Source organism: Aureobasidium melanogenum, assembly GCF_000721775.1.
Source record: "Aureobasidium melanogenum CBS 110374 unplaced genomic scaffold scaffold_14, whole genome shotgun sequence".
Taxonomy (NCBI): Eukaryota; Fungi; Ascomycota; class Dothideomycetes; order Dothideales; family Saccotheciaceae; genus Aureobasidium; species Aureobasidium melanogenum.
Window position 1 is genome coordinate 349,814 of NW_024470066.1, and position 27,298 is coordinate 377,111.

Below are 27,298 nucleotides of genomic sequence, written 5' to 3' on the forward strand. Positions count from 1 at the left end.
TCAAATCAAGGCGACCCTGCTCTCTCTAAATATGTGCACAGACCTTCGGATGCCACTCGGCAAGTTCGATGACCAACTTTCTGCAGTTCATCGCTTCTCCTCCGTGAAGTCTTGACCATATACATATTTGGTCCGTCACTTATCGTCTAGACAAATCTGACATGTATGTCTTGGCTTCTGATTCTTCTTTCGACATTTGTTGTTATCGTTTCTAGACACGCATTTACACACATCTACAGAATTTTGGCCGGACCTCAAACAAACGCCATGGCTGCTGTCGCAAGAGAATTGGAAGACTACCTCCAATCTGGAAGGTACAAAGATGGATTGAGCAAGTGCAACAAGCTTTTGAAGAAGTCACCTGCAAACAATCAGCTTCTCTACTTCAAGGCAAACTTTCTCTTCAGCATGATGCAACTTGATGAGGGCAATCAGATCCTGGATCAGCTTTGTAATAGGAACCCTCCTATCGTGGATCTTAATCTGATTTCAGATGTGGATGAGCTGGCTACAATGGCTGTGATGGATGATTACCCACGTCCGCTGAGTAATGGTCCGCGCGCTGGCAAGTTATGGACGAATGCGACAAACGCGGCAGGCAAGAATGGTGTGATTGCCATCAACCAGAAGAGATTTACGATCGCAGTAAGCGAGCAAAGATGGCAGGATGCCGCTACAGTAAGTCGATTGCTCCTGTCTTGTCACTGTATGCTAACCATCACACAGGCGTTGATCGCCATGAAGAAAGCCGACCCTGCTAACAAAAAGTACAAACTCGCTCATATTGCCATTCAACAACTGCTCAGTGAAGCAGACAAGGATGAAAAAATGGCTGGCATGAACCGCATTCTTGCTTTCCGAAGTCTGAAGCAGCTACCAATTGAGGACTCCGCACAATTGAGACTTATGATGAACCTTAATCGAAGACAGGGCCAGTGGAAAGACATGATTGAAGCATTGGACTCGTTCAAGGACAAGACGGACGACAAGTTGGCCAAGCAGATCATGACCGACTGGCCTTTCACCAGAGAGAAGATTCAACTGTATATCGCAGAGTCTCGTTGGCAGGAGCTATTTGATTTATGTTCTTCTTTACTTGAGGAAAGCTCTGGGGATGGTGCACTGAGGTACGCCAAGATGGTTGAACGGAGAGATTAATAGCTGACGAATAGCAGAGTCAGAGATGATTGGGTCGTTTGGGATGGTCTGGTGAAGGCTGCTTCCAAACTCGGAAAGGAAGATGCTATACCTGCCATTAACGAGAAAGATGACTGGAGAATCAAGCGACTACAGATGATGGCCAAGGTACAGGCTACCGTTCTCTCCGAGGCAGAGACAGATGCAAGCGCAAAGTCACAGAAGACTTTGCAGTCTGCCAAGGAGTTTTTCACCGAGTGGCAGTCGTATCCCTTCTGCTATGGCGATATCAGGGAGTTCGTTGATGGCCTGTCAAATGAGGCTCAGCAAGATTTCCTGAAACATGTCGCTGAATCGTCGTTCAAGCTGACAAGTCCCGAATCTGGGAAATCAGCGAAGGTAAGAAGACATCGTTCCACTGATCTAGCAATCTATTGACAGGAGACAACCAGGTTTCTGATCTCCTTACTTCCGAGATCAACTCGTTGAAGTTCCAGTACCGCATCAACATTGGAGTCACTAAACCAGAGGCAGAAGTCATCAAGAACTTTGCTTGCGAGTGCATCCGACTCATGGAAACCAGCTCGCAGAACAAGTTGCGCCTGTCAGATGCTTGCTATCTGGCCGTTGCAGCACTTATCCGACTTTATGAACTCGAGCAGGACATTACGTACCTCTTCCAAGCGGCATATCTCCTTGAGACTGGTCCTGTCACGGAAGATGCACACCCTGGTAAAGTTTTGCTCGTATACCTCGAAACAGAACTCGGACTTCACTCTCTAGCCATGAAACAGTATGCTAGCTTGCGTGTCAGAGAGATTCAGCAAGAGACCATGGCCCACTCTCTCTTGACCAGAGTATCTCTCAATCATCCTTTCGCACTTGATCAGAGAGGCGAAGCTTCAATCGATCCCTACGAGATCATCGACAACGCCTTGGACATGTTTTTCGCTACTGACAAGAAACTCGCGCACTCTCAGTCGTCACTCATGAAGAATGGACAATGTGATCTGGTCTTTGAACTGCAAGAGCTGCGTGATACTCTCGAGCACAGTTTCACCAGGCGCATGCTGATTCTTGAGCAATGCAGAATGGCTCGTTTGACAGACAATCCTTTCCATCCTCGCACTCCTGACATCCGCCCGAGTGTTCTAGAGTACTGGACTCAGAACCTCAAGGACAGCAGAGACTATGCGGAGACGTTCAACCTCGATGGTTTTGGAACTGAAAGCACGCCTGAACGCAGATTAACTAGTGGAGGCAAGATCCCCAACACCAACTGGATTTCGCTGGCTATCGTTAGTGAGGATGTCTGGGCGTTACTTTCTAGCAGACCTACAGTTTGCTCCAAGCCAAGCAATGTCACGGAAGAGGAAGCTGCTGCATTCGCAAAGGCAAGCAGCAGCGAGCTTACTTCAACAGAGGAGTCTCTTGCAAAGCCATGGGCACAACTGCTTCAAGCCACGAAATCGCTTCTGGGCACTAACGAGACCAAGCCCGATGCTGGTCTGCTCGACCGTTTGGCCACATCCATTCAGCAGCTATCTACCTCAGACATTCTCGGCGTCCAAAAGTCATCTGGCTTGCCTCCATCAAGCTTCACACTGCAGTCCTACTTCCTGCTGCTTGACCTCATTCGCAGTGCCGCGTTCTTTTGCAATGTCGCAATTGAGGTAGAGAAGAAGAAGCGTCAAGGCAACCGCCTGCCACCACAACCCATCCAGCGCATTCGCGACGCTGTGGCCAAGCACTTTGCAGCTCTGCAGACACTTGCGCGTGAACAGAAATCGAAGATTGACGGCAGGGATATGGTACAAGCATTGCGCGAGGGAGCAACTGGCGATGCTATGGCTGATGCTCAGTTCTTGAGCCAGGGAATTAGAGCGTTTGCTACCAAGGCTGAGGCAAGTGCTTTGGATGCTTGGGAAGGAGTGTTGAAGGTCAGACTGGGGCTTAAATGAGGAAAACACGGACATCCACTCTATCTAGATATCTTGCACCGCGCCGTAGGCGCCGAAAAGTTTCATGTACAGTTGATGAGCGTTTGATTGATATGTTGCTTTTCTACATCTTTCTCTGCGGTTCTGACAGAGTGCGATGAGGACGAACATGTCCTGCTTCAGGTTTTTGCCCTTGTTCTCATTGTCCCATGGAAGTGAAGAACAGCCCCTACGAACTCTGTTTTCAACGCCGAAACACCCGCTCTTCCCTAGCTTGTAATCATCCGCTATCTTCAAAATCTTCGGCAGAGAAGGTCATCTAGCCTTTCCTTCTGGCACTTCTGCGAGGTAGTCTCTTAGGGTTGGGGTTGACTGGAGCCGCCTCAACTTCTGGCTCTGTCTTCTTGTTGGCGAGCGGACGAGTTGGCATGGAGGGGTCGTACTAAGCTCCCTCATCCATCTCGTCGACAACATCGCCATTCATGTCTTCTGCGCCGCCATCCATTTCCTCCTCGTCTTCGGCCACTTCTTCTTCATCTGGCTCTTTCCACCAGAGAGCTGGACCGAGACCACTAAGTTGCATAGATGCCTAATTCTGGGTCAGCATACCGTTTGATATAACTCAAACGCTCTGTTGCTGCTTACAGTAATCTCGTATGGTGAGCGTCTGTAAGTTTCGACCTCCTCGCCCGGTGCAGGTTGCTTCTCGGGAGACAGATCTGTCCACGTCTCGGCCTCGACGCGGAAGCGAACCATCTCGTTGACATCAAAGTAAAGCAAGTTTTCCGGCGCAGATTCCCAAACCCATACCCACTCTCCATCCTCAGTCATGATATACTTTGCAGGATCAAACAGCATTGCTGGCGCCGGCACAAAGATATCATCAAAAAAGCCCATGGAGATTCTAATACCCATATCAGAGGCACTGAGGATTTTGCCCATCAGGATTTCACCCTTGAAGGGACGGAAGACAATCATGCGAAAGTCGACATTGACGTTTACGATGCCGGTGCCGTGGCCGATGAGACCTTCGCTGGTTTGAAGGATGTCGTAGAGGGCTACGCAGAGGCCGACGCGGTGGATTACTTTGTCTGCATATTTGGCGTTTATGTTGTCTTCGATTGCTTGCGCGCTGCGCTTTTCAAAGTCTTGTGGTGAGATTTGGATCAAGTCCGCGATTGTGACCTTTTTGGATGGTTCTCATCAGTTATTGATCGAAACCAATGTTTTGACTTTTTGGCCCAGTGACTTCTGATCTACTCTTTCTTTTCCACGAACTCGTAACAGAAAATTGCGAACTTACAATGATATACATCTTTTCGATGTGTGATGGACTGCTCCCTGGCAGATTTTTCTTCAGGTCAAGTATTCAGGCAGCGTTATGGTCAAAAATTGGTCCAACACAGAAGGCATAATAATTCCCAGAATTGGTTCGACGTCGCTATAACAACATTTCTCTCTCAGTGATGTGTGTGTTCGAAAAGTGTGAGTGACCAGACCGAGTTTTGGTTCGCTCGAGGGTCAGGGCATTCTTCAGCCCTATGGATGCGATGATGGCGCTTTTGAGTCGAGTCTTGGCACGCGTCTTCTTGCTCTCTCTCGCTCTCCAAAGCTTTTTGAGAATTTAAATGCTTCTTTTTATCTTTTTGCACAAACATCATCTTGATAGTCTCAAAATATATACATACGGCATTGATTACAGAGCTTCTTGGGACTTCAGGAGTATATTGGGAAAGAAGTAAAACATGGACGGATTCTCTTTCCCACCGCCTCCTCCACCTCCACCAAAAGCAGCATCATCATCACAATCAGAAAATCCTAACCAATTCAACGATCGAGGAGGTAGAGGTGGTCGGGGAGGACGAGGAAATCGTGGCTCATTCAGAGGTCGAGGAGGGGCGCCCCAGCGAGGTGGAGGAAATTTCCAACATCAAAATACCAATTCTAATGGATATGGACAAAATACTGGCAACTATCAACCGAGTTATGGCAATCAACAGCAACATTATCAAGCGCCGCAGCACTATCAAGCTCCACCTGGATCCTACGTCAATCCTGCATTTGGTGGCATGCAGGCTCAGACCTACGCACAACCTCAAATGCCTCAATATGGGCAGTCAGGTGTACATGCCGCTGGACAGAATCATCAACCATCTTATGGAAACTTAAGCTCACCGCCTGGAGGAAAACGTACACGAGAGCAGGCTTTCGGCAACTCAAACAGAGGACATCCCATGAAGAAACCATCAAGCGCACCGAAAGCTCAGGTTGCACCTGCAGTCCCTAGCTTCGGTGCTCCAATCCTTCCGCAGAAACCTCCAGCACCGATCTCATCAGGAGGCGGTATAAAACAACGGCCTCCAACCGGACTTGGTCTTATTCCACAGGACTACGGATCACCAGAGAACTCAGAACAAGATGAGGACGAAGATGAAGAAGAAGTCGACGAAGAAGCCGCTTTAAGTGCTTTGCAGAACGGACCTTTGAGCTTCGAATTCAATGGAGAACTGTCAACACTGAGTTCTGCAGCAGATATTGCTGAATGGATCGAAGAGCGCAAGAAACGCTGGCCAAGCAAACGCAGAGTGGAGGAGAAAGAGTTAGAGATCCAATCACGTATGGAAGAGCGCAGACGTATTGAGCAAGAAACTCGAGCGGCTATTGCTAGTGCTTCGGGAGGCGAGTATCAGCCTGTGGAGAGAAGGGACGATCGTACGCAGAGACAGATGAGAAAGCCTGCTACCGACAGACAAGCAAGACACAACGAAGAGTCTACACTCGAAGATACGCAGAAAGAGCTCGCACTTCAGATGCAGAAAGTGGAAGAGCTACAGAAATTGTTGGCTGAGAAGGGGCAAGAACCCGCTGAAACAGCTGGAGAAGATGTTGACGCGAGAGAACAACACGAGCAAGCAGCACCGACGGACAACATGGAAATTGATCAATCTCTCCAGGGTTCAAACCAAGATGCCCCTGCGGACGACCGACACCTCTCAGATTCGGACAGCGACGCACCACCAGAAGAAACATCCTCGAAACTATCACAACCAATCCGTGTTCCACCACCTACCGCCAGCTCCAAGGGTCAGCCAAAACAGCAACAACCTGATGCCAAGCAATGCATCAGCTTTCTAAACCAAGGACGATGCAAATTTGGAAACAAGTGTAGATACAAGCACGATGCGTCTTCTGGGCAGGACAAGGGAAAAAGGAAGACGTTGTACCAGAGAGTAAGTTGTGTCCAGGTGCCTACGAGTGGGAAATTATGCTAATGTGAATCAGCTTGTTGAGCAAGAGATGGACGAGGAGAATAAGCTTGCATTGCAGGCTATCAAATATCTTGGTGGTGTTGGGTTCTTCTCTATGCATGCGGCTTCTACTTGAGATCTGATTGATGCACGCGGCTGTCTGAGCACGATACTCATGGTGTTGGAAGAGCTGCATTTTCACTCCTTGCTCCTGCCGTTTGTCTAGCACCTTGTCCAGCATGCGTGACTGGACATAGTATGTGACGATGGCGCTGAATCCTGGCCATACTAGCGACACATGGCTGTCTCTTTCTCTCTCATTTCCGTCCTGTTCATTCGCGCCCTTCCTCGAAGTTCACTCTTTTCTCACCCGCACTGTATGAATATAGTACAGATCTTGCGCGGGGCGCGATATGGTTCTTCTGGAAGCAAGGTCCCTCCAATATTTCAGCTCCTCAGAACATATTGAGATCGTTGTGATAGCAATGAAGGGCGACGGTGGCATGGTTGTTAGATGTTGTAACAGCAAAAGGCGCCACGGCTCAAGACACATCCATCAACAGTTGCTGTTCGTCTATCTCGGCTTCGTGTGGGCTTTCAGCAGCATCTTTCGTAGTCGGTAGTTGGTGCTCAGAATGATCGTGCATGAGGTTGTTCCACTCGGTCAAACTCTCGACTGGGCCGCCTTCGATCTTTAGAGGTCTGTCCTCAGCTGGCTTTCCGAGTACAGTACCCTGGAATCGTGACTCTTCTCCTGTCTTGCTGTGCTTCTTCTTAAGAACTGTCAAGTAGTCCTCGCCATTGACAGTGCCTCCAGGACCAGGTTCGGGCAAGACACCAGCGATGCGACGAATCTCACGATTCTGGTCGCCAACGACCCATTTGATGAAGTCGCGAACATCTTGGGTATCTTGTTCATCGCGTCGCCGTAGCTCTCCTTCTCTTCTGATATCGCCGTGTTTTAGATCGTCGAAGTCTTCTAGAGGTCGTCTGAACTTTTCTAGCCAGTCTTGTTCGGCAGCTGTGAGGACGGGAGTGAGAGTGCCGCAGTCGGTCAATGCCATGCGGACATCAGTGATGGTTGGAATGGGGTCGTTGTGGTTGAGTAGAGCATGATCTCTGGTTGTTTCGGCAAGTAGCATCAGGTAGCGCTCGGTGATGTTGACTAGAGTGTCTAGAACTGATGGTCGCGTCGAGTGGAAGCCTTGGGCGCGGAGTATGTGTAGGATAGGTGCGCGCAGTAGCGATGTATGTAGTTGTTGTGTTGCCGACATGATGTCGGTGTATGTGGTAGAGAAAACAGGAAAGAGATGTTTTAGTGGTGGTTGCTGCTTCCTTCTTTCACATGCAACCGCAACTGCCTGACTTCACTTGGCTTGGCGCTTGCTCTTTCCCCCGACTGCTGCTGCCATTCCTTCCTCATTGTCGCAACATTTCTACAGGCCCTCCTCGCCCTTTCACATCCTTCGACAGCGTTGCGACTCGCTAAAGGCGCGAGCTGCCTGGCGATGAAACTAAAGCTCTCGGCGAAACCGGCCGACCCTAACGCGCCGCCATCAGTACCGCCAACACCTGCCGCTGCCACTCCCAGCACTGGCGGCGGTTTCAAATTCAAGATCAAGAACTCGCAACCGCCAACTCCTCAGAATGAGTCCACACCCTCTCAGCCGCCGCGTCCGCCTCAACCAGCACTCTCGGCCGTTCCTAAGAAGATTAAGAAACCCAAAGGACCCACCGATGATGCCAACAAGAAGCGCCCAGCTCAAGACGACATTTCTCCTGCTCCCAAACGTCCCACTATCAATACTCAGGTCCCGAAGAAACGCTTCTCCTTGAAGCTTAGCAATAGTGCTGGCGGACAACAAGAATCGGCTACTTCAACTCCTACTCGCCTCAAGTTAAACGCGAGGAAACAAAGTGCTGGTCCAAAATCAATCTCGATCGTTTCTCGAAAATATGTACCTAAGCGACCTGTTGGTGTCGGCTACGATTCAGAAGCTAGTGATGCAGAAGATGATCCAGCTATTGAGTCGCAATGGGTTTTGCGCATGGAGCCAGGACCTGACTGCGATTACTTGCGTGAAGCCATCACCAACAAGACGCTGGGCGAGAAGCCAGAAAGCGGAGGAGCTTATGTTAATATCAAGTTTCTGGACAAGGATCTGCGCCGCGCCATCGTCACTGTGAACAAGACTAACTATGCTGCCGTCATGGTCGATTTACCGTGTATTATCGAGGGAATGAAGAGTTGGGACAAACGTGGATGGTGGAAGGTTGCCGATATTTGCCAGATGCTCCTTGTCTTGGGTCCGACAGAGGGTGAGACAACAGCGAAGTACGCTCCTCTGCCGCGCGAAGTAGACAAGAACACATTCCAATATGCACACGGCTTGACACCGCCAATGCACTGGGTGCGTAAGAGGCGATTCAGGCAAAGAGCTAGCTACAAGTCTGTCGAGCATGTGGATGACGAAGTGGAGCGTCTGATCAAAGCCGATGAACTGGTTGAGAAATCAGGAGGTACCGTCAAGTACGACATCGTTGATACCGATGCGATGGATCAACAAGCCCAAGGAGATCAAGACATGGACTACTACGACGAAGAAGAACCAGCTGATTATAGAACAACGACCGAGGACGCCTTTGGTCAAGCATACACTACGGAGCCCATGCAAGAGGAAGAAGACGACGAAGATCTGGAAGGCATGCTGGGTGCTGCTCTGTTCGATGAAGATATGGCAGATGCACCGCCACTACCACCCGCCGATGCAGCAGCTGAAATGAGCGCTGTACAGACCGCCATGGCTGAAGCAGAACCAGAAACAGAAGCACCTACGCCAGCAGCATCAGCCGAGACTCCTGCAGCCGCTCAAGAGGCATCAAGCGATGAAGATGATGATGACGATGAGTCCGATGAGGATGACGACGAAGGCCCAGACACTATCGACGAGGAGATGGTGGCAGAACAAGCGGTGCAAGCTCAAGTACGTGAGGAGATTGAGGACCTGGAGAAGGAGGTTGCAAATGCGCGCGTTAATGTCGAGCGCTCCATGAACCCCATGCTCAGGCAGCGCAATATCAACAAACTGCAAAGTTTGGAGAGTGAACTCGCCATGAAGCGCAGGAACTTTGGCATGGAGGTTGACGACGAAGACAACGAGGAGTGATATCTTCTCAGTATCAACACGATGACTTTTTTCTCATTCTTTTCTCTGCAATCTTTTAGCGACGGTGTTAGGTTCTGTGTATATTGGAGGGCTTCCAGGGGACGTGATCTGTCTCACAAGTATATTCTTCGCAATAACACCACATTCACTACCAATCAATCGAGGTCCGGTTTCTCCATTACGTTTGTTACGTTCCCACTCTACTCCGGTCCTCTTTCTTCTGCGAGCTTGTTCCTTCCTCCGTTCCCACTTTCTCTGGACAGGGTCACCTCCAAGCTGATCAGGCATCACATTGTCGACTGTCTTTGCGACCTCACCCTTCCTTTGTGCTATCCTTGCCCGCGGTCGAGTTGATCTTTGTCGTCGCCGACTGCGCTCTGAATTCATGAGCTTTCGTACGGTCAACGATCAACGTGAGATTCTAATATATCTAGGTAGATCGTACTGGAAGCAGACCAGTTTCATGGCTAGCCATCATTCAACAGCGATCTTACCCAATTGCATGGTAAAGAGTTCGAGAGTACTTACAGTCTCGAGAGCCGATGCTATACTGTCAGATCACACCGCCTGGAATGTATCTCGATTCTATGGGAGGCACATACTCGCCGTCGAAGATGCATAATAGGGTCATACGTTCAGCATCTCAGAAGCGCAGACCATGACGATCGACAACAAACCTCGACGCAGCTTCCTTTCTGGTTGTTTTCTTGCCGACATAACCAGACGCTCTCTGATCTTCTTGTCGCTTCTCGGGGTCATGCTAGATGTTCACGAAAGAAGCAGGTGCGAGCAGGTTGATCGCACTTTTCTTCTTCAACTTGACTCCTTTCTTGCTCACGATGGTTATATTAAGGCCATTTGCGCGTCCTACCATCGAACCCGAACCTCGATTCTTCCGAACTCGGTAATTTCGCAGGCGCTTTGGCTGAGTGGTTATAGCGATAGACTAGAAATCTATTTCCTTCGGGAGCGCAGGTTCGAGTCCTGCAGGCGTCGTTTCTTTTTGCATTTTGAGCTCATTCGACCACCAACTTTTGTTTTCCACATGCGTAGGAAATAAAACGGGAAAGATTGGTAAAGTTCTGGTGGAGTTGTGGTGGCTTGGAGGGGGAGGATGCATAACTTTTTATGTCGAAGCTGTTTCGGAAGTAGATAAGCCGAGGGAAAGAACATCACATTGGAATCGATTTGACAGCAACGAAGTCGTGTTTCTGTCTCAGTCTCCATGTTTCACTGAGCGAAAGCGAAATGTCAAACCTCTCACAGGGCAAGTGCAACACTGTTAGTCGCGTAAGGATAGGGCAGATCAACATTGCTATAAGCACGATCGTCTTTCGGTACTTTGAGCTCCGACACGACGACAATACAAGGATTGCTATACATGTAATAGTTGCTGGTCTTATGATGACACGTAGAAATTGCACAGCCTTAAGACGATCGATATCAAAACACGGCAAAGTAAGCGCGCTGACAGACGTCTCTTTCTTCCATCGTAGATCGCAATCCCACAAGACTTGCAAGTTGCGACATGGAAGAGCGCAGTGAATCTCACGTCAATAGTCCTACCGGTACTCGATACCTTCTCACATCCTCGCCATCGTTGCCGCCGACGTCGCCGTCGCCGTCGGCGGCGCATCGGCTACGTGGACTTCAACAGCAGGCACCGAATCCCAAAGAGTCGCGAGCCAGATCATGCCAAGCCATAAAGTACCTGCTATTTCTGGCGATAGACTCGGAAGCAGCCCCGTGCTTTCTAACCGACGACCAAGAAGAAGAGCCGAAAACGCAACGGCTGCTTCTGTCCAGACATCGACAAAGTCCGAGTTAGGGTTTCCGAGTGATCGGAATGGCGGGACTGGGCTTTGGTCGCATTACTCGATGGAGAAAGAGAGATTTGGCTCAGGCGAGCAAACAAGAAGGCGTTGCACACTTACGAGATAGATGATATGATACGCGGCTTGTACATGTTTTGCGCTAGCAACTTGTTCAACGCAATGAGTAAAAGTAGACGAGATGGATCGTGGAGAAGAAAACGAGAAGCCAAAACCAAAAACTTGATATCTCGTAAAAGCAAAAATGGCGAAGATGCTCGTAATACGCAGATGAGAACTTTGATGGACGGTTAAAAGTGCCGGAATGGACCATTGAGGTCAACATGCAGGAACCAATGAAGGAGCAAAGGTCACAAGGTTGCTGACTGGGTTTCAAAGATCAAACGAAGCGATGTTCTGGCGGTTCACTCTGCTTTAGGATCGTGCGCCGCTCAGTTTTCGGTCCGGGAATATGGTAAATGATGGAAAGTAGATCGATAAGTCTAACATTCCCAATACGAGTGTGGCGTCTACCTTTGGAAGCAGGATGGTAATGCAAGAGTAGGCAAAAGTGTATGTATAGCGTTTTCGTATGTTGTTTTGCATTGTCGAAATGAATCCCAGCGCGCCTTGGGTATATGTGTACGGTTAAATAGCTTGAAATGATGTAAAGCGAAACGAAATGAATCAGAGCAGCTGGAGTCATATCCAGCCAAAGAACACCGTCTCCCAATTGCCATTGCTGCCCAAGTGGTAGCGTTGTTCCAAGAAAATGTAGCAGAGCGGATGTTCCTTGCTCCGTCCTGTGTGCATACTTTCCTCCTGTTTGAGAGACCCCTGCTCGCAAGAAACCAGCTTTGTTATTCGTGTCAATTTCTGCCCAAGCAGATCGTGATGCGTAACGGCGTGCGTGATGCTCAACAGCGATGCATGCGTGTCTATTTAGCGTCGTTCATCTCAACATCCACACGTCCTGCGGTGTGGTGGACCATGCTCCTTTCCCCATCGATCAGAGGTTTGGGCCCTTCATGTCCTCGAGGTGCTTCTTTTGTGGTAGTGTCGCTTTCGACCATAGCTTCAATCTTGACCTGAGGCGCAGCACGGGTATCGTCTGGTTTAGGGAAGAATTGTTGTGCCATGCTCTGCACGCTGGGGTTGTCGATGCCATGGGGAAAAACCTTACGCATGGTTTCTTGGTGACGGTCCAGAATGCTGGTCTCACCATCTGTAGCATGCCCATCGACACTGGGACTGGCGGCGCTTGTTTCTCCTGCGTCATGCTCTGATGCCGAGTAGGGCGTAGTCTTATCCTTGGTGTCTTCAGATGCGGCAGAGTTCTCCTTGTTGTTGGCCCGTTCGGCCTCCTTCTTCGCATGCACCTTCTTAAGGTTCATAGCGCTGCTTACACTGCGCATGTCCGGTCTTCCGTCCTTGCGAATAAGAACACCGTCTGCATTGCGTACAGGCTTGGTACGGGTCTTCTTGGTTGGATGGTTCGATGAGGCCACATCAGCGGTCGTGGTGATAGGCATGAAGTGCGGGTCGGGGTACATGCCAGCTGTTGCCTCGCCAGATTGTTCTGGAGCTTGAACTGGTCCTCCGTGTCCTTCGGGCGGGTTGAGAATTTGAACATTGTCAGGACGTGCCTCCCATTCCGGTGTGGCGCGATCTCCCTCTCCACCTCCACTCTTGCGTCCACCCCGACTTCTGCCTCCTCTTCCTCTTCTTGGGCTACCTCTGGTCCTGTCTATAGCTGATCCCGCTCCTTGGCGCCATGATTCTTCTGGTGCAGATTCCAGTCCTGATGCAAATTGTACAAAACGCAGAGGGTTAGGCTGTGGAGGCACACTTCCAGTAGATTCGTTAGATGGATTCTGTGTCGATTGTAAGGTAGGAACTGTCGGCAAAGAATCACCAGAAACCGAATGGTAAGGCGAAGAGCCTTGTGCAGGACTCTGCTGATCGTAAGTCCGAGGCATAAGAGGAGCTAAGCGCTGTCTCTTGGGCGATCCAGGTGTTGTAGACTCGAATGATGGCTCTGAGATCAAACGTTTGGGCGCAGTGTTTGTGTTGACGGCGGCCCATCCACTGCCAGGTGCTGGTGCCTCGATCTGTGGTGAGGATCCAACCATGGGCATCGGTGGTGGCGGAGCGATTGCACCGGCAGGACGCCATGAAGAAAGTGGTGTGTTCGGATCAATGGAACGAATGCTAGGAAGTGTCCGCGACTCTGATTGAACACGAGGGTCTGGCAGCTCGGGATTGGCGGCGATCGGGGCAGGAAGTCGATTCTCAATAGGTGTTTGGTAGAGGAGCGGCCTTTGTTCTGGTGCAGACGGCGTGTTTGTTGCAAATCCAGCTATCGAAGATGGCGCATGACTCGCCTGTTCATGGTTCAGAGGTTCCGAAGGAGGCGCGCCATTTGCTCCAGGTGATCCATGTCTCACTTGTTCCAGACGTCTTACTTGACTCCGAAGGATATCCAGCTGCATCTTGAGTCCATGAATCTCATTCGTCTTGGCCGAGACGGTCTGTAGTTCACGAGTGAGGATGTCAACCTCACTGGTGTCGGGATGCTGATGTTCCGGCGCAGAGCTACGTGCTCGCAATTCATGTCTGACTTCATCCACCACGGCATACATGTTCCTTTGTTCGTGTCGCAGAGCTTCTATCGTGTTGTCCATACGAGCAATCTGGTGTCTCTGGTTCTCGATCTCTTGTCTCTGTTCCTCGAGTATCTGGCTGTGGACATGAAGCTGAGATTGTAAGGAAGACTGAAGTTGGGAGATGGCCCCATCTTGTGCTACGGGGTGTTGTTGAGATAATGAAGGAAGCTGCAACGAAGTTGCGGTTCGCGGCTGCGCTGGTTCCGGAGGAAGTAAAAGAGAATCGCGCGAGCCTGGAAGCATAGTAGGCGGTGCTACTTGCCTTGGCTCACTGTCGACATGGTTGCCGGCGTGCGATGCATCAGGCCGATGCTCTTCTAGCATGGCCTCGTGTGGTCCCACCTCCAAAATAGTACAGGTTATGGATGGAAATCTGGAAAGCTCGAGGGGTTCGCGTATCTATAGGCATCGATATGTAAGGATACGAAGAGGTACAGAAAGGGAAACAGATGAACAAAGAAGCGAAAGTGGTACAGAAGGAAAGAACACTTACTTGACCCGAGTATGGAGTTTGGACGCCAAGTGAAGAAAGCGCGAAGAGTGGCTGGATCGACTATATGGGGGAGTTGATACGTTAATTAGCAGATGCGCCAGTAGGGCTCATTATTGTTTTAGTTGATTAATATTATGCAAGTATTTTTTGGCTTCGCGTCCGGCGAATTCCAAATTCCCAAATAGATACGCTAGACGATCAAGGAAAGAAATGAAGATTCAAGTCGATAGGTGGAAACTGCCGAAGCGTGTAATCAAAACTTGAGACTTTCCATATAGATCCTTTGGTCGGTACAGCGGGTCTAGGCCTGGCCGCCGACAACGCCGGTCAGGATAGCTTTAGACGAGCGGGTAACATCGGGGTCCGACGGGCAATAATAGGGCGCTTATGCCCAGGAGTTCGGTTCGTTCACAAGAACAAGAACTATGCGGATCCATCGAGTCCTGATTCTCTTGTTATGCACTTGCAACAGGCAGTAGAGCCGTTGCGGCGCGGTCAGCAATTTACCTGTGAACAAGAGGGACGACTGTGCTACGTCGCGTTGTGCACATGCATTACGCTCAAGTACCATGCTTATTATGCGTCGCCAAGTCGCGCGCGTACACACACAGAGCCAAACCCTATCCAAGGGGCAACGTATGGATGGTATGTCATCAACCAATAGCGAATAGGAAATACGGTCCAAGGCCGGCAATACCGTAGTCATCACTTGACACGACGTAAGGTGGACGTGTCTCCGTGGTTCGGAAGGTCGAACAAAGGATAGGAGTTTGACTTTCTTGACGTTAACCTGGTGGAAAATTGTTCACTAATCAAGCCTGGGAACAAGATGACTCGACAAAAGTTAGCCAGCATTCCGTGAGTTTGCCAGTTGGCAGATGCTTATGCAGACTGGCAAGGTATCAATGCTTCTTCAACGGCAAATGACTTGGGTTGGATGATACGAGTAACGAGTCGCTAGCTATTAGTGAAGGATGCACAACTTTAGGTCCAGGAAGCGGTACTGACGGAGAGGGTAAAACCTGGCGGCGGGAATCCCTGTATGTCTCAAGTTGTATGGCGATCCACGTCTCAGCTTCGCACAGGATAGATGTAAGCACTTTTTCGTGGTCATCAAATTACATACCCTCGCTTGCCCTACTTTCGCGTGTATTGAGGGTACACCCATAGTACAGGAGTACACTACTGTCGACACATGCGTCAAGCATGCACGACCGCGGCAAAGTCCATGGAACGGCCTCGCCCTTCTTGTTTCCTCTATTAGAAGCCTATGCGCATGAGAATAGCGGTTGGTGTGGCCCGTACTCCTTCAGCGTTTAAAGTCAGGCCAACTCGAGAGTCATCACGAGGTATGAGAATTGACCCGTCCAAGTCCGCTGTATTCCGTTCATCTAGCACCTGTTTACATCATGTGGAATGTGCAGGAGTGCAACCGAGATACGCGTGCACGTTCACGTAGGCATACTAATTGGAAGCCCTATGATTTTTCCTTATGTGCCAAAGACGGCTGCAGTACAGACACACCTCTCATTGAACAGCAACTATGTTACCTATACTTTCCGGTAGCTCACGAGATCCCGTACCTTTCCAAGAGGCGGTGTGCCGTGTACATAGAGTCATGAGGAGGCGTGAGAGCGACTGTGTGGAGTTTGTCTGGCTGTGTGAGCATCTTGACTGAAATGCTATGTGATACACAAAAGTATTCGACTCGATCCTAGGAAACTTCTATACTGTCGTGAATGCAAAACATCGACCGAGCGTGCACCTGCATCAGCAGTGAGATGGTAGCACGGTTCAGGACAGAGAACCATATTGATATTGCCCTGCATAGTCAGGCGTCCAGTAGGTAGTCGTGTGGAGATTCGACCATGTATGGTGACTCGAGCTGAAGGCTCTAACGCGCGATCGGATCAGCAGAGAATGACAGTCAACCAGCGAATGAGGGCATTATTGCTTGTCCTCCCAGTATGCTCAAGACTATCACGATATCGCGATTAATAGCTATAGTGGGATCATAGGGTATTGAAACGCAATTTCGCGATTCAAATGTCAGCATAGCTATGAGCATAGTCTCTGATAGGGCTTCCTGTGTGAGCACTACAATATTTGCGACAGAATTGTGCGTGTCTTCAGCTGCACTGTAACCTTTAGCACAGAAGGGTGCGTGTGAGTGTCAGGTTCAGTTCGGGTTCGGGAGTGTCGAGCGGGCAATCTTGGCGTTCCGATGCGCGAAGGCAGGTGCAGGCAAGCAACCAACTCGTCACAACGACAAGAAGCACTTGAGGTGCCACATCGTCCAACGACAGGCAGGGAAGGCACTGTCCGGCTCTCACGCATCTCGCGACCATCTGTTCACTGCGTATTCCGTCTCGCCGCCGCCACTGCACATTTGCGACACCTTCCCCAACTGCATTTCACAGCACTCGGCATCACTCGCCTCTCAGACGCGCGATATCCATGGCGCATCGCTCTGCTCTCTAGAACAGTGCTCGGTGATCCACCCGACCACTTGCAATCCACGTCAACGTGCCCACCATGCCGCATGCCATCGATGAGTTCGAGCTTCAGGAACAGGCCGATGACGCCGAAATTGCCCGCCTTCTGAACGATGAGAATCCGAGTAACAACAACTTGAACTTCGACCGGGATCTGGAAGTAGGCGAGAAGGCCGACGATGCCATTGATTTTGAAGACATCAGTGATGATGACCTGCCCGAAGACGAGACGGATGTCAAACCAAAGATCGAGAGCTCGCCCGCCGATGGTCTTGTGACACAGCTTGACGCCGCGACCGAGCAAGACGAGAACCATGACGACCTTTTTGGATTCGAAGACGACTTGTTTGGAGACGACAACGATGGCGATCAGGATGCGAAACCCGATGTCTCACAACCATCCGATCAGACACACAAAAATGACTTCGCCAACCCGCCTCCGTCTATCAGTCACAGCGGTCTGGCCCTCCCCTCCAAATCGGCCGTTGCCCTGCCAGGGGCTTACACGTCCCTCGCTCTGCCTCAGATGTCTGACGATCTCATCGAAGACGAGCAAATGGCCGATGCAGAAGTTATCGAGGAGGAGCAGGATGACGAAGAAGACGAGGACTGGTTACGGCAGAAAGCACTTTTTGCTGCTATGGAGCAAGAGAGAGTTGAGCGAAGCAGGAGAGGAGGATCTTACGAACCGCCAACTGCTCCAGAGACAGAAATGGAGGTCTTCTATTCTATCTGGCCATCGTATGACCCAGAGGAGCGCCCGCGATTCACCGAGCTGTTTCCTCCTAGACGAGGTATCTATGGCTGGAAGACTCCCATCAAGCCTCCTAAGCCTGTACAGCCAACCAAGCTCAGTCTTGATCTTCAACACGACCAAGAGAAGAGTTTCAGGCTCTTGGGTACTGCTACCATGGGCAAACACGCGAGGGAAGGAGGCGGCGAACAATCGGGCGTCGTTCGCGTTGAGGATACTTCAGCCAAACAAGAAGACACCGAAGATGTCATCGACCTAGACGAGATTGATCCGAACGAGCAGATTGGTGGTGTTTCGTGGCAAGATCTGACCGTACTCTGTGAGGACTGGGACATGGCAAGTGCTGCATCCTCACCCGGCCACTACTCGCTTGTAGACAGCGGTGTCGACATGGGAAGAGACTCGCGCTCACCACCAGCAGCCAAGCGCAAGATTCCTGGATTCGACCTGGAAGAGCCGACTGCGAAAAAGCTCAAGATCGTTGGGTTTGACCTCAAGGCTGCAGTCGCCATATCGCACACATACCCCTCTCTCGATGAACCAGAACGTGCAACTGCATACATCGCCAAACGGGTCACTCTCGACATGAACGATCCCGGTCTTTTGTTAGACGAAAATGCTCCTGCGACTCAGCCTAAGAGGTTGCGCCATATTCCTGGCGACATGCGTCGGGAAACCAGGACTGCCATGGCTCGTGACATGACCAAGAGGTACAACATATCCAATGACGAAGCTTACGAACTCCTCAAAGAGAATCACCAGCACAAAGTCCGCAGCACACTCGGTAGTATGGCTGTCGAGCACAGTCTGCCTGCGACTAAGCTTCAGTTCCCCTTCTACAGAGTCAGTCTGGATGATAAACAGAAACGCGCGTTCCACCGTCCCGTATTCTCCAGCGAAAGGCCCAACAGAACCATCACGTTCAGCAAGCCCAAGAAGTTCAAGAGGAAAGAGATGCGCGGCAAGGATGTCGCAACTCTCTTTGCAAAGTCCGAAGACTTGTCTATGGCAGACAATTCGAGTGCATTGCTCCTTGAATACTCCGAAGAGCATCCAGTCATGCTCTCCAATTTTGGTATGGGCAATCGTCTCATCAATTATTACAGAAGAAAAGACGCCGAAGACTCCTCTAGACCCAAGGAAGAGATTGGTGAAACCCAAGTTCTCTTACCTCAGGATCGTAGTCCATTCGCAAACTTCGGCCAAGTCGACCCCGGAGAAATGGTGCCTACCATACACAACGGTCTTTACAGGGCGCCCGTCTTTCGTCATGAAGGCAAATCGACCGACTTCCTGGTCATCTGCAATGAAACACACAAGAATGGCAAGAAGTACTACATGCGTAATATAGAAAATCTGTATGCTGTTGGCCAACAGTTCCCGTCAGTGGAGGTCCCCGGTGAGCACTCCAGAAAGGTTACAGATGCTGCAAAACGTCGTCTACGAGCCATATCCTATCGTGTGTTCAAGAAGAGCATCGATCCGGCTATTCGAGGCCAACCTCTAACCAACGAAGTTGTCAAAGCTCATCTACCTGGTAGTGATGTTGCCCAGAACCGTGGCAAGATGCGTGAGTTCATGCAATACGACAAGAACAATCAGCTATGGCACCTCAAGGCAGGCGACTCTGTTCCTGACTCCGAGACTCTTCGTGGTTGGATCAAGCCAGAAGACATCTGTGTGCTCGACTCGATGCAAGTCGGCGTACAATATCTCAAGGATCTTGGTCTCAAGAAAGAGGATGACGAGAACGAGGAAGACGATGCCAAAGAAGGCACAAACGTTGAGCTCAAGCTTGCACCCTGGAACACAACCAAGAACTTCCTCAATGCTTGTCAAGGTAAAGCAATGCTCCAACTGCATGGCGAAGGCGACCCATCTGGCAGAGGTGAAGCATTCAGTTTCATTAAGACTTCCATGAAGGGTGGATTCAGAGCACAAGGCGAGAGTATCGAAGAACGACTTGATGCCAAACGACTCAAAGAGAATGGAGGCCACAGCTACAATGTTGCCAAGCAGCAAAGAGCTTACGATGAATCCATTCGTCGCATATGGAGATCTCAGCATGAGAGTCTTTCTTCACACATGGAGAACTCCGAGGGTGAAGCTGACGTTGACGATGAGCCCGAACCGGCCCAAAGCTTTAGAGCTGGTACACCCCGATCCTCCATGGGAACATCTGTCTATGGCAACAACAGACGTGACGACGAGTCTGCAAGTCAGTTCAGTCGCAATAGTATGAGTCAGAACAACAAGTTCATGACGATCAAGAGAAGCGTGCGGGACAAGTATGGCAATGTGGAAGAGCAGACAGAGACTATCACCAATCCAAGGGTGATTGCAGCCTACAAGAAGCGCAAACTGCTGGCACGAAGCCAAGCGATCGAGTACGTTTTATCAAGCTTGCAAGTGGCGTCAGGGATTCAGGTTTGCCTAAATCCCTTGACCACCCCTTGCAGAAAACCTATAGGGTACTTATTTGTTATGATCCGCACATATGCTGACGCGAATTCACAGCATCATGAATACCAAAGCGACCGGAGACGAAGACTTTGACGCGCTTCAAAAACAACTGTATCGTGTCCCCTTTTATCTTTTCGCAAAAATTGCTAACAAAAAGACACAGTATGCAAGCAGAGATCGAGCGTCTCGAACGCAACATGGGCCGCAGACAGGCTCGCGAACGTGCAAAGGGTATTGGCAGTGCCGCCTCGCCTTCTGCAGCAGCATCCCCAGGAGGCGAAGGTGCTGATGGTGCCGACGCTGCAACTCCCGCGCCAACCGGTAAAGGCAAGGGCCGATCGAAGAAGAACACCGAAGGCACAGCCCGCAAGTGTGCCAATTGTGGTCAAGTGGGCCACATCAAGACCAACAAAAAGTCAGCAAGTGATCTCTTTTGCTCTGAATCCTGCAAGAAAGAAGCGGCAAAGAAAAAGTCCTCGTCTGCCACGACTGGCCAGGTAAACAGTCAGAGGGGCAGGAAGAGAAAGCAAATAAGCAATGATTCTACTTCCGCTCCCAAGGCGAACGACTGGCTCTTTGTCGACTCGGCCCAATTTTGAGCCATACGAATCTCGACTTCAACACGAGAGATTCAAAGCCACCAATTTTTCACTCAGCATCTGCTTTATGATCCTTTTGTTTTGTGTTTTTCTCCCATCCTTTCGCCTCACAAGATGAGGACATCCAACTTGACGAAGACAGAATGGCTGACAATCAACACTAAAGGCTTTGCCCGATGCTCAACGGTACGATGAAGCAGGAAGACATGGCCGTGACAGGCTTTGGCGGCGGACCGGGCCCGGGGGCTGCTGGCGCAGGACCAGGCGGCGAAACATCATCCTTCGGTGCTCTATAATGGACACGAGGGAGCCGTGAACAATCTCCGACGAATGAAGCACGGCACGAAAAGGTAATCTGAGGTAGCGCAGGTGACTAGCTGGAGGGTGCAGCATAAATTCATTCGTACTCAGTCGAGGAGAAACATGATTCAGAAAGTCGTAGTTTACTGCGTTCTTGCCTCGAAGCTTTGCTATGCGCACATAACATTCTTTCTCTGCCTAACGAGCTCCCCTCACGCTAACGATTGTCACCTTGACGCTATAGAGATGCACAACGCTTTGGTGAAGAACGTGGTCACCACGAAGAGACCCTTCATTTTACGAAACAAAGGAGGAAGGAAAATGGGACATGTACGTTTGACCTCTTGGTGGGCTAATCACCCCTGTCAACCAAAATTCATGTAGATCTGTAAACCCCAGTAGAAAAGAAAACACCGCCCCAAAGCGCCATGCAATGCAAACAACAACCAGGATATAAAGAAGTTCCCCTTTCAAATCACACTGACAACTTTTTTCTGTTGGAAGGTCATGTTTCTTATGCTGCAATTGCAGTCTTGGACTCCTCCTTTTGCTTCTTGAGAGCAGCTTTTCTGGCTGCCTTTTCAGCATTGTCGCTCTTTGATTTCTTGGCCTTGGTCTCGTCGCTGGCACCCTCGCTCTTGCTCTTCTTTGCGGATTTTGAGTCGTCGGTTTCTGCGGTATCGACAGCGCCAGTCTCGAGAAGAGCACGCTTTCTCTTCTTCTTGTCCTTGACGACAGGGGCGGGCAGGCTTTCGAGCACATCGGCTTCGTCTGTCCAGAGCTCGTCGGCGAGCCAGATGGGCAGGGCGGCGGTGTTGGGGCCCTTTACGTGCAGGGAGCGGATGTTTCTCCAGCCCTTGGGGATGTACTTCTCGGTCAGGACGTTCACGATGGTGTCGACGTTTGCGGCAACCTGTTCAGCGGTCATGCTGCTCTTGCCGACTCTGATGCTGACGTTTGTGCTGGGTGCGAGGTGGACGAGAGCGGCACCGACGGCGCGCTCGATCTCGTGGGCCAGAGCCTCGGGGGTGATGTCTGAGCGCTTGAGCTTCTCGCCGCCTTCGGACAGCTTGACACGCTTGTTGCCAGCCTCATCGCGAGCGTTCTCGGGCTTGCCTTGCATGGCGACGGGGATGGGGCGCTTGGCTCCGGTGCCGTAGAAGACCTTTCCGAGGAGAGCAGGCAGGCGGGTGATGATGCGGTCATCGGCGAGGAAGATGTCGTACTCGGCGAAGAGCTGGCGGCGCGACTCGTAGGTCTTGTACTTTGCCTTGAGCTTCTCGGTGCCGAGGACACGGTTGATGCGGGAGGAGAGCTGGGCGGGGAAGCGTTCGCTGGCTATGATGTCCTTGTACTTGCGCTGGGGGTCGGCGGTGATCAAGCAGATGCGCAGAGAGGGCGAGGCGGCGGACTGCAGAGGGAAGGGAACGATGATCTTGCCGGGCTTCATCTTGCGTTGATCGGCAATATGCTTCTTGGTGGTGACGTTGAGCCAGACGGTGGTCGAGGTCTCGTCGCTGTCCTCGTCTTCGTCGGCGTCCTCGAGCAGGTTGGCCTTGCCGCCATTGTCCTTGCGCGCAACAGAGTCGCTGGCGATCTTCTTAAGCAGAGCAGTAGCAGCACGGAGAGTTTGAGAAGGGTCCAATTGGTAGGGCGAGCCGGAGGCGACCTTTGTCGTCAGAGATTTGCTGTCTGCTGCCATGTTGAATATGTGTGGTATTGTCTGGACAATAAATTTCTCTACCAAACAAAAAAGTCTGGACGAGAGTTTGGAGAATTTGGAGATGATTTCTGCCGATGCCCTGCCGCCGAGGCGGTCCGAGCGCCCTGGGCTATATCTTGCCGAAAGCTCTTTCCTCCTGCAGCTTCTGCAAATCCACGCATGATGGGTTGAAGAAATCACGAGACTCTTTTTTGTCTCTACACACCCATAAGGTATGTCTTGTCTGTCGCTGCTTCTTATCCATGCCCACTGCAATGATTAAACAACATCTTTTCAATCAATCTGTCAATCCCCTGAGACTACGGTCATTGACGACAGAAAAATGCTATGCTCTTTATGAACATGCTTCCTCAACCCCTCCTCTTCATGCACATACTCACTCGTCCACGACACATGCTGACCATGTTGCAAAGCCTTGACGAAAGTCTTGGTGTACTCTAGTACCACCATGGCCAGTCCATCCGTAGCCGAGCCCTTTCCAATCTTTTTGGTTGCTGGCCGCTACACGCTCTACGACGTTAACACCGTCAGTCATGCGCGCCGTGTTCACAACATCACTGGTGTCTTGATTGGTGGCTTGCCTCAAGCACCGCAACAGAACGTCTTCTTAGGCATCCCTCTGGAGCTCATGCCCGAAGAAGCACGCCTGTTGGTAGAGAAGGGTGTCGCATACATTGTCGACGATGCCGCTGCTCACAAGCAAGCATTCGTTCAAGGCAACCTAAGTAAAGAGGAAAAGGAAAAGTTCCTGCGCAGCTTGAAAAAGCAAGGCAGCGATGCAACAAGGATGCAAACCAAGAGTGCCGACGACAGAAAGATTGCAGCGTTAAAGAAGGTCGCCGCTAAGAACGCCGCCCTCGCTGCGAAGCTTGAAAAAGAGCGTTCGGGGGCTGCTGCTGCTGGCGAGAGTGTTGCTGGAGACGATGAAGAATCGCTCTTCTCTAGCCCTGCACCTAGTGCACCTTCCATTGCTCCTTCTGAAGCATCCGTCGCGCCGTCTTCTGCTTCAACCATGAAGATCACACCTACAACCTCACATCCTCCTCTCACAACATCAACGCCCTCTTCACCCTTACCTCTGCCCGAGGTTCCTGCCTCTTATCCTCTGTTCAAGCACCTCCACTCCAAAGGCTACTTTATGGCCCCTGGTATCAGGTTCGGCTGTAGGTACACAGCCTACCCTGGCGATCCACTGCGCTTCCATAGTCACTTCCTGTGCGATGGCATGGATTGGGATCAAGAGTTTGATCTGTTGACATTGGTTGGAGGTGGTCGTTTGGGCACTGGTGTCAAGAAAGGGTTTCTCATCGGCGGCACCGAGGATAAAGAGCAAGCAGAAGGTGAAGATGGAGTGAGGACTTTCTGTGTCGAGTGGGCGGGTATGTAGTGTGAAGAATTCAAGATTACCCTACCCACCACTTCATGGTTTTGCACGTGTATTTGTCAAGTATGTGCTTGTGTGCAAGGTTGATCGAACATGTCTGGGCGTCGCCTCTGTTCATACAAGATGCTCTGTTTACCTCAATGTTACTGTACAGGTGATCACATATGGTCAATCGTGAACTTTTTGTTGCTATGCAAAACACGCCGATACTGGCGAGCATTTGTATCCTTCATTACTATAAAAAGCCCACTACACAATCCAAAAGGCCCTACTCGTCTGGTTTCGGACAGGGACGAGAAAACAAAAAGATGAGAAAGGTCATTATTCATAAGGAAACAAAGCAATACAAGCACCCTGCTTAGGGTGCGCGCTTTCTCAGCACTCTACCAGCAGGCGGAGGCGTACCATTGGAGCCAAACGCAGCAGCAGCGGTTGTCTTCTTCCCTTTCTTGCTGCCTGTGAGTGAGGCCATTGCGCTCTTAAAGGTACCCTTCTTAATAGTGCCCGCGACAGGAGTTGGTGCTGCAGCGGGTGCTGGCAATGGTTTTTCTCTGATTGAGTTGTATTTGGCGGGTGAAGTGGGCACGGGCAACTTCTTAGGCGATGCCAGAGCCATAGCAGTGTGTGGGCGACTCGGAGGATTGGGTTTGGCGGGTGACTTGTTGATGATTGTGGTCTTTTCACTGCTAGTGCTTTCTGCTGAGGCATTGCTGGCGCGAAGAGCACGACGCGTAGAAGTGTTCGGTTGTGCAGCAGATACTACTGCCTCTAGAGCAGTGGCCGTGGGTGCGGTGGCAGGTCTCTTTAGCGTGCCTTTCGTAGTGGGTCGAGCTGCTTGAAGAGCTGCGCCGCGAGGCCTGGGAAGCGTTGGTGGAGACTTTGCCGAGGGAGACTTCAAGGGAGATCGTGGCAGTGTGCGCGAGTTGGGGGATTTAGGAGATAGAACGGTAGTGTTGAGGGCTTGGGGTCTCGTCGAACGGGCCAGGTTGGGAGAGGTAGGAATGCCAGTAGGGCCAGGACTAGGCTTAGTGCGCTTCTTTGGGTTGGCGAGAGCTGCGGAGGCGGGTTGAGTGTTTTCCTTGTCAGCGATAGCTGCTTCCTCGCTATACACTAATCAGTATATTGAAGAGGTCGCAATAAAATTAGGTGGTCAAACCTTTTGCGCTTCAAGCTTTTTCTTTTGTTCGGGCTAGGCAGACGTTGCTGCGTCTTCTTCTGGGCTTCGAGGTGTTTCTCTAATAAATCTCCCATGTTTGCTTTGCGGAGATTGCGAGGAATACGGTTGATGCGCATTTCGAGACGAGTGCGAAGGCCTTGGGCTTGGAGAGCGTACTGGGCGCGTAGTTTGCGAGCCCGATCGGCGACTAGAGACGTGTCAGAACAATGCTTACGGTAAATTTGATATAGGCGACTCACTCTCAAGCTGTAGATTGTCCATGAGAGCTTGTTTCTGGGCTTCGGTGATGTGGGCTACTCGATCTGAGGCCATCGTCGCGTCGGGGGTCGCGACGAGACTCGTCATATTGGCGATTGGCAGCAACTGTGGACCTTCTGTATAGATATGCGCGTATAGGTAGATGAGCGTCTGATATTGGATGCGACGGTGGGTTGTGCTGGGCGAGAAATGGCGGTGGTAAAGAAAGGAACTCGTGCATCAACAAACACCAAAGTCGGGGATTGGACGGGCTTCTTGGCACGGCGGCGTCATTCATTGAGAGAGCAGCAACAGCTTCGAGACCATCAAGCAGTCCAGCACCGCATCTCTCACTACCCACTACACACCAACGCCATCTCGATCCAACCATCTTTTCCGACACATCTAGACTGTCTCGCCGCGAAGCACCTCTCTTCTCTCCAGATCGTTCATCTTCACAACCGCCAACATGGGTTTGGAGGCAACTATGATTGTGTATGTCCAGCTTGTGAGCTCACTCTCTATCTTGTACTGATCTTCTTCGCAGTGTCGACAACAGTGAGAGCAGCAGAAACGGCGACTACGTACCTTCGAGATGGGACGCCCAAGCAGACGCCGCCAACTTGATCTTCCAATACAAGACACAAGCCAACCCCGAATCATCAGTCGGCCTCATGACCATGGGTGGCAGCGGTCCCGAAGTCCTCACCACCCTCACCACAAACCCCGGCAAGATCCTTGATGGTCTGCATCGCACAAAGATTCGTGGTGAAAGCCACCTGCACACCGCCATCATGATCGCCTCTGTACGTCGCAGCCCCGAATCGCTACTGAGACCATTCTACTAATCATTTCCAGCTCGCCCTCAAGCACCGCCAAAACAAGAGTCAACGCCAACGCATCATCGTCCTTACCTGCTCGCCGCTAAACTCCGCCCAAGAATCTCAATCATCTCTGGTCAAGCTCGCAAAGCGCATGAAGAAGAACAACGTCAGCATCGATATTGTTGCCTTTGGTGATCTTAGCGACGATGTCACCTCAAAGCTTCAAGCATTCAATGAAGCCGTCAAGGGTGGTGACGGTTCATACCTCGAAATCGTCCAACCCGGCCCCAACCTTCTCTCCGACTCTATTGTTGCATCACCAATCTTGGCTGGCGAGACTGGCGGTATGGGCGGCGGTTCGGCTGGTGGTGAAGGTGGTGCACCGACATCTGGTGGCAACGACTTTGAATTTGGTGTCGACCCTTCCATGGACCCGGAACTGGCTCTGGCTTTGCGTATGAGTATGGAGGAGGAAACTGCTCGTCAGGCACGCGAGAGCAAGGCTGCAGAAAACGCAGAGGGAAAGACACAGCTGGAGAGTGTACCAGAGACTTCTGAAAGTCAGCCCCTGCTCGATCAGAGTGGTCAGCCTAGCGGTAGCGGAGACTCAAAAGACGACAAGAAGAAGGATGGCGATGATGACAAGATGGACACTGCATGAGCATCGGAGTTATAAGCGCATGGAGATTATGGAGTTCTAACGTCACACGACCACTGGGCAGATATCGCTCAAGTCTGTTTTGTATCACAGCATACTGGGAGTCGACTCATAAACACGAATGAAGAGACCATATCACCACTTGACCCCTGCAGCAAGACTGACGAGAAAGTGCAAGAGAAGCATAGAGGGAAGGTATATTATATTAGTATTGTAAGCCAT

The 27,298-nt window shown here is 50.9% G+C and overlaps 12 protein-coding genes across 12 annotated transcripts; 7 read left to right on the forward strand and 5 right to left on the reverse strand.

Moving 5' to 3' along the window:
• Positions 1-267: 267 nt before the first annotated feature.
• Positions 268-3,098, forward strand: M437DRAFT_85596 (uncharacterized protein; the record flags this gene model as incomplete). The annotated part of the gene is made up of 4 exons (XM_041028309.1): positions 268-678; positions 727-1,127; positions 1,176-1,536; positions 1,590-3,098. The coding sequence occupies 4 exons, from the start codon at positions 268-270 to the stop codon at positions 3,096-3,098; spliced, it is 2,682 nt and encodes an 893-aa protein (XP_040878661.1).
• Positions 3,099-3,519: 421 nt separating this feature from the next.
• On the reverse strand, positions 3,520-4,392 carry M437DRAFT_76312 (uncharacterized protein; the record flags this gene model as incomplete). Its single annotated transcript, XM_041026601.1, has 3 exons — positions 3,520-3,666; positions 3,723-4,262; positions 4,381-4,392. 3 exons carry the CDS (start codon positions 4,390-4,392, stop codon positions 3,520-3,522), a joined length of 699 nt encoding a protein of 232 aa, XP_040878662.1.
• Positions 4,393-4,822: 430 nt separating this feature from the next.
• Positions 4,823-6,461, forward strand: M437DRAFT_85598 (uncharacterized protein; the record flags this gene model as incomplete). The annotated part of the gene is made up of 2 exons (XM_041028310.1): positions 4,823-6,307; positions 6,360-6,461. 2 exons carry the CDS (start codon positions 4,823-4,825, stop codon positions 6,459-6,461), a joined length of 1,587 nt encoding a protein of 528 aa, XP_040878663.1.
• A 406-nt stretch (positions 6,462-6,867) lies between these two features.
• Positions 6,868-7,599, reverse strand: M437DRAFT_51045 (uncharacterized protein; the record flags this gene model as incomplete). The annotated part of the gene is made up of 1 exon (XM_041022117.1): positions 6,868-7,599. The coding sequence occupies one exon, from the start codon at positions 7,597-7,599 to the stop codon at positions 6,868-6,870; it is 732 nt and encodes a 243-aa protein (XP_040878664.1).
• A 294-nt stretch (positions 7,600-7,893) lies between these two features.
• On the forward strand, positions 7,894-9,492 carry M437DRAFT_15119 (uncharacterized protein; the record flags this gene model as incomplete). Its single annotated transcript, XM_041018798.1, has 2 exons — positions 7,894-9,114; positions 9,181-9,492. Coding segments are annotated over 2 exons (1,533 nt in total), but the record flags the coding sequence as incomplete, so codon positions are not given.
• A 1,248-nt stretch (positions 9,493-10,740) lies between these two features.
• Positions 10,741-11,433, forward strand: M437DRAFT_67104 (uncharacterized protein; the record flags this gene model as incomplete). Its single annotated transcript, XM_041024886.1, has 2 exons — positions 10,741-10,950; positions 11,053-11,433. The coding sequence occupies 2 exons, from the start codon at positions 10,741-10,743 to the stop codon at positions 11,431-11,433; spliced, it is 591 nt and encodes a 196-aa protein (XP_040878666.1).
• Positions 11,434-12,241: 808 nt separating this feature from the next.
• Positions 12,242-14,293, reverse strand: M437DRAFT_85601 (uncharacterized protein; the record flags this gene model as incomplete). The annotated part of the gene is made up of 1 exon (XM_041028311.1): positions 12,242-14,293. One exon carries the CDS (start codon positions 14,291-14,293, stop codon positions 12,242-12,244), a length of 2,052 nt encoding a protein of 683 aa, XP_040878667.1.
• Positions 14,294-16,997: 2,704 nt separating this feature from the next.
• Positions 16,998-21,069, forward strand: M437DRAFT_51294 (uncharacterized protein; the record flags this gene model as incomplete). Its single annotated transcript, XM_041022155.1, has 7 exons — positions 16,998-17,192; positions 17,367-19,170; positions 19,237-20,098; positions 20,229-20,285; positions 20,338-20,405; positions 20,451-20,589; positions 20,940-21,069. 7 exons carry the CDS (start codon positions 16,998-17,000, stop codon positions 21,067-21,069), a joined length of 3,255 nt encoding a protein of 1,084 aa, XP_040878668.1.
• A 755-nt stretch (positions 21,070-21,824) lies between these two features.
• On the reverse strand, positions 21,825-22,754 carry M437DRAFT_25140 (ribosomal protein L1; the record flags this gene model as incomplete). The annotated part of the gene is made up of 1 exon (XM_041019079.1): positions 21,825-22,754. A coding segment is annotated over one exon (930 nt), but the record flags the coding sequence as incomplete, so codon positions are not given.
• Positions 22,755-23,244: 490 nt separating this feature from the next.
• Positions 23,245-24,183, forward strand: M437DRAFT_67108 (SEN34 subunit of tRNA-splicing endonuclease; the record flags this gene model as incomplete). The annotated part of the gene is made up of 1 exon (XM_041024887.1): positions 23,245-24,183. The coding sequence occupies one exon, from the start codon at positions 23,245-23,247 to the stop codon at positions 24,181-24,183; it is 939 nt and encodes a 312-aa protein (XP_040878670.1).
• Positions 24,184-24,538: 355 nt separating this feature from the next.
• M437DRAFT_85605 (uncharacterized protein) lies at positions 24,539-25,669 on the reverse strand (the record flags this gene model as incomplete). Its single annotated transcript, XM_041028312.1, has 3 exons — positions 24,539-25,283; positions 25,337-25,544; positions 25,597-25,669. The coding sequence occupies 3 exons, from the start codon at positions 25,667-25,669 to the stop codon at positions 24,539-24,541; spliced, it is 1,026 nt and encodes a 341-aa protein (XP_040878671.1).
• Positions 25,670-26,063: 394 nt separating this feature from the next.
• Positions 26,064-27,079, forward strand: M437DRAFT_76321 (uncharacterized protein; the record flags this gene model as incomplete). The annotated part of the gene is made up of 3 exons (XM_041026602.1): positions 26,064-26,089; positions 26,142-26,400; positions 26,453-27,079. The coding sequence occupies 3 exons, from the start codon at positions 26,064-26,066 to the stop codon at positions 27,077-27,079; spliced, it is 912 nt and encodes a 303-aa protein (XP_040878672.1).
• Between the last annotated feature and the right edge of the window lie 219 nt (positions 27,080-27,298).